Below are 5,280 nucleotides of genomic sequence, written 5' to 3' on the forward strand. Positions count from 1 at the left end.
ATTAAAAAAAAAAAAAAAAAAAAAAAAAAAACCACCAAAAAACCCAGAAAACCAAAAAAAACCCCCAAAAATTACATTAAAATCCCATGAAAAAGCCCCAAAATCAGCCCCAAATCCCCCTCAGCCGCCGCCTCCGAGAGCAGCGTCAGCCTCAGAGTCCGGATCTGGGGGGAAAAGGGAAAATTTGGGGTTAAAAACAAAAAAGAACCAAAAAAAAGCTCAAAAAACAGGCCAAAATGCACATAAAAATCCCATTAAAGAGACCCAAAATCAGGCCCAAATCCCCCTTGGCTGAGGCACCCGAGAGCAGCTTCAGCCTCTGTGTCCAGATTTGGGGGAAATTTGGGAAAATTGGGGAAAATTTGGGATTTGGAACTTTGGGATCGAACCGTCAGGCCCTAAAAACCCAAAAAAGCCAAAAAACCTCCTCCAAAAATCAGAGAACAAAGCAAAAATCCTCCCCGAGCATCACTGAAAAGATGACATTTTGGTGAATTCCTGGAAATTCAGAGCAAATTCCTGGGAATTCCGCCAATCCTAAAGACCCAAAAACCCTAAAAATCCCCCAAAATTCCCAAAAATCCCAAAACCCCCAAAAACTCTCCCAAAAATCCAAGAACAAAGCAAAAATCCTCCCCGAGCATCACTGAAAAATTGAAATTTTGGTGAATTCCTGGAAATTCAGAGCAAATTCCTGGGAATTCCGCCAATCCTAAAGACCCAAAAACCCTAAAAATCCCCCAAAATTCCCAAAAAATCCCAAAAATCCCCCAAAAGTCAGAGAACAAAGCAAAAATCCTCCCCGAGCATCACTGAAAAATTGAAATTTTGGTGAATTCCTGGAAATTCAGAGCAAATTCCTGGGAATTTAATGAATCCCAAAGACCCAAAAATCCTAAAAAATCCCCAAAATTCCCCAAAAATCCCCAAAACCCCCAAAACTCACCATGAAGATGAAGATGCTGAAGCAGCACCAGCTCAAGGCCACGTAGTAGCCGGCCCTGCCCAGCAGCAGCCCGGCCAGCAGCCCCACAATCATCCTAAAAACGGGATAAAAACGGGGATTTTAACCAAAATCGGGGGTTTCAACCCAAAACTGGGGGATTTTATCACAAAACTGGGGGATTTAAACAGGGAATGGGGAGATTTGACCCCAAAATTGGGGGATTTCAACCCGAAACTGGGGGATTTAAACCCAAAATGGGGGATTTCAACCTAAAATTGGGGGATTTTATCCCAAAATTGGGGAATTTAAACCCAAAATTGGGGATTTCAACCTAAAAGTGGGGGATTTTATCCCAAAATTGGGGAATTTAAACCCAAAACTGGGGATTTACATCTGAAATTGGGGGATTGGACCCCAAAATTGGGGATTTTATCCCCAAATTGGGGGATTTCAACCTAAAATTGGGGGATTTCAACCCAAAATTGGGGATTCAACCTGGAATTGGGGGTTTTATCCCAAAATTGGGGGATTTCAACCTAAAATTGGGGGATTTCAACCCAAAATTGGGGATTCAACCTGGAATTGGGGGTTTTATCCCAAAATTGGGGGATTTCAACCTAAAATTGGGGGATTTGACCGCAAACTTGGGGGATTTCTGGGGTAAAACCACAAATTTTGGGATTTTATGGAATTTTGGTGACTTGGGAGCAGACTTTGGGAAGCAATCAGGGCATTTCCAGTGGGATTTTGAGGGAATTTGTGGCGATTTTGGGACAATTTGTGGCAATTTTGGGGCATTTTAAGGTTTTATTTTGGGGGGGGGATTTTTGGGGTAAAACCCCTAATTTTGGGATTTTGTGGAATTTTGGGGATTTTGGTGGGTTGGGAGTGGACTTTTTGGGGAAATCAGGGCATTTCCAGCAGGATTTTGAGGGAATTTTTGGCGATTTTGGGGCAATTTGTAGCAACTTCAGGGCATTTTAAGGTTTGTTTTTTTTAAATTTGGGCAGATTTTTGGGGTGAAACCCCCAGATTTTGGCTCACCCCACGTATTTGTAGCCAGCGAAGGCCACGAGGTCGATGGGGGTGAGGTCGGTGCTGACGGTGACCAGGTAAAGGCTGAGCAGGACACTCAGCAGCTCCAGCAGCAGCCAGGCCAGCGCCGAGCTGGCCACCAGCCCCAGGCTGTCCGGGGAAAATCTGCAATTCCAAACACCAAAATTTAATTCCTGGCATGGCCAAAAAAAATCCGTGAAAATTCGGCGAAAATTTGGTGAAAATCGGGTGAAAAATGGAGAAAAAACAGAGAAAAACAGAGAAAAAATGGAATTTTTTGTGATTTTTGGGGGATTTTTTTCGATTTTTTTTTCTGGTTTTTTGGGATTTTTTGGGTTGATTTGGGTGGATTTTTTGGGGTTTTTTGGGTGGATTTTTTGGGATTTTTTTGAGATTTTTTTCAGGTTTTTTGGGGGTTTTTGGGTTGGTTTGGCTCAGCACCTCCAGCAGCAGCCAGGCCAGCGCTGAGCTGGCCACCAGCCCCAGGCTGTCCGGGGAAAATCTGCAATTCCAGACACAAAAAATTAAATTCTGGCATGGCCAAAAAAAATCCGTGAAAATTCGGCGAAAATTTGGTGAAAATCGGGTGAAAAATGGGCGAAAAACGGACGAAAAACGGAGAAAAAATGGAAATTTTTGTGATTTTTTAGGGATTTTTTTCGGGTTTTTTTTTTTTTTTTTTTAGGTTTGGGTTTTTTTCCCCCCTTTTATATGTTTCCTGTAACAAAAAATCCCCTTTTTTTTTTTTTTTTAACAGTCCTTTGTACCTTGGGGGATTTTATCCCAAAATTGGGGAATTTAAACCCAAAACTGGGGATTTACATCTGAAATTGGGGGATTGGACCCCAAAATTGGGGATTTTATCCCCAAATTGGGGGATTTCAACCTAAAATTGGGGGATTTCAACCCAAAATTGGGGATTCAACCTGGAATTGGGGGTTTTATCCCAAAATTGGGGGATTTCAACCTAAAATTGGGGGATTTCAACCCAAAATTGGGGATTCAACCTGGAATTGGGGGTTTTATCCCAAAATTGGGGGATTTCAACCTAAAATTGGGGGATTTGACCGCAAACTTGGGGGATTTCTGGGGTAAAACCACAAATTTTGGGATTTTATGGAATTTTGGTGACTTGGGAGCAGACTTTGGGAAGCAATCAGGGCATTTCCAGTGGGATTTTGAGGGAATTTGTGGCGATTTTGGGACAATTTGTGGCAATTTTGGGGCATTTTAAGGTTTTATTTTGGGGGGGGGATTTTTGGGGTAAAACCCCTAATTTTGGGATTTTGTGGAATTTTGGGGATTTTGGTGGGTTGGGAGTGGACTTTTTGGGGAAATCAGGGCATTTCCAGCAGGATTTTGAGGGAATTTTTGGCGATTTTGGGGCAATTTGTAGCAACTTCAGGGCATTTTAAGGTTTGTTTTTTTTAAATTTGGGCAGATTTTTGGGGTGAAACCCCCAGATTTTGGCTCACCCCACGTATTTGTAGCCAGCGAAGGCCACGAGGTCGATGGGGGTGAGGTCGGTGCTGACGGTGACCAGGTAAAGGCTGAGCAGGACACTCAGCACCTCCAGCAGCAGCCAGGCCAGCGCCGAGCTGGCCACCAGCCCCAGGCTGTCCGGGGAAAATCTGCAATTCCAGACACAAAAAATTAAATTCTGGCATGGCCAAAAAAAATCCGTGAAAATTGGGTGAAAATTTGGTGAAAATCGGGTGAAAAACGGGCGAAAAACGGAGAAAAAAACGGAGAAAAAAATCGAATTTTTTGTGATTTTTGGGGGATTTTTTTCGATTTTTTTTTCTGGTTTTTTGGGATTTTTTGGGTTGATTTGATTTGGGCAGATTTTTGGGGTGAAACCCCCAGATTTTGGCTCACCCCACGTATTTGTAGCCAGCGAAGGCCACGAGGTCGATGGGGGTGAGGTCGGTGCTGACGGTGACCAGGTAAAGGCGGTTGGTTTGGCTCAGCACCTCCAGCAGCAGCCAGGCCAGCGCTGAGCTGGCCACCAGCCCCAGGCTGTCCGGGGAAAATCTGCAATTCCAGACACAAAAAATTAAATTCTGGCATGGCCAAAAAAAATCCGTGAAAATTCGGTGAAAATTTGGTGAAAATCGGGTGAAAAACGGGCGAAAAACGGAGAAAAAAACGGAGAAAAAAATCGAATTTTTTGTGATTTTTGGGGGATTTTTTTCGATTTTTTTTTCTGGTTTTTTGGGGATTTTTTGGGTTGCTTTGGGTGGATTTTTTGGGGTTTTTTGGGAGGATTTTTTGATATTTTTTGGGGGGTTTTTGGGTGGGTTTGGCTCAGCAGCTCCAGCAGCAGCCACCAGCCCCAGGCTGGCCGGGGAAAATCTGCAATTCCAGACACAAAAATTAAACTTTGGGGTGGGGAAAATATTGGGGAAAATTCAGGAAAAAATTGGGAAAAAATCCGGTGAAAATTCGGTGAAAAAAAAGAAAATTGGGTGATTTTTTGGGGAAAAAAAAAAGGATTTTTTGGGGAAAAAAAGGGATTTTTGTACCTGTTTTGGGTGCCCAAAGCGAGGCCGGCCAGGAGGATGTAGGTGAGGAAAGCCATGGCTGTGAGGGAAAAATTTGGGAATTTTGGGGTTGTTTGGGGGAATTTTTGGGAATTTTGGGAATTTTTGGGGTTTTCAAGGGGTTTGGGGGAAAATACGGGAAATTTTGGGGTTTTTTGGGGGGAGATTTTGAGGGATTTGGGGAGGATTTTAGGAATTTTTGAGAAAATTTTGGGGATTTTTGAAGAAATTTTGGGGATTTTTGAGAATATTGGGGGGTTTTGGGGGTCCCAAGCTGGATTTTGGGGTCCCAGGGGGGTTTTGGGGGTCCTAAGCTGGATTTTGGGGGTCCTGGGGGGATTTTGGGGGTCCCGGGGGGTTTTGCCTGTCAAATAAACAGGTTCTTTCCACTGGGTTTTGGGGGGTCCCGGGGGGGTTTTGGGGTCCCTACCCGGGATGTAGAGGTCGGGGGCGTTGACATCGAAGCGGGGGGCGACCGGGGTGTCCTGCTGGTACCGGACCTGCCAGTCCTGGGGGGCCAGGGGGGGTCAGGGACCCCAAACACCACAAAAAACACCCCAAAATACCCCAAAAACCACCCCAAATCCCCACAAATCCCCCAAATACCACAAAAATACCCCAAAAACCACCCCAAAACCATGCCAAAATATCCTAAAACACCCAAAAATAGCCCACAACCATCCCGAAATTCCCCAAACCATCCCAAAACACCCCAAAATAGCCCAAAATTGCCAA

At 44.2% G+C, this 5,280-nt stretch overlaps 1 protein-coding gene across 1 annotated transcript in view; it reads right to left on the minus strand.

Moving 5' to 3' along the window:
* LOC120508196 (protein YIF1B-B-like) overlaps positions 1-5,072 on the minus strand; it is a gene marked incomplete at its 5' end in the record, with an annotated part of 7,010 nt that extends 1,938 nt beyond the window's left edge. The window contains 4 exons of the mRNA XM_039721567.1: positions 947-1,040; positions 3,478-3,633; positions 4,528-4,585; positions 4,976-5,072. Coding sequence (XP_039577501.1) covers positions 947-1,040; positions 3,478-3,633; positions 4,528-4,585; positions 4,976-5,072 — 405 coding nt within the window. The remainder of the gene's footprint in view (positions 1-946; positions 1,041-3,477; positions 3,634-4,527; positions 4,586-4,975) is intronic.
* Between the last annotated feature and the right edge of the window lie 208 nt (positions 5,073-5,280).

This window comes from Passer montanus, unplaced genomic scaffold, assembly GCF_014805655.1.
Source record: "Passer montanus isolate IOZ18808 unplaced genomic scaffold, ASM1480565v1 scaffold458, whole genome shotgun sequence".
NCBI lineage: Eukaryota > Metazoa > Chordata > Aves > Passeriformes > Passeridae > Passer > Passer montanus.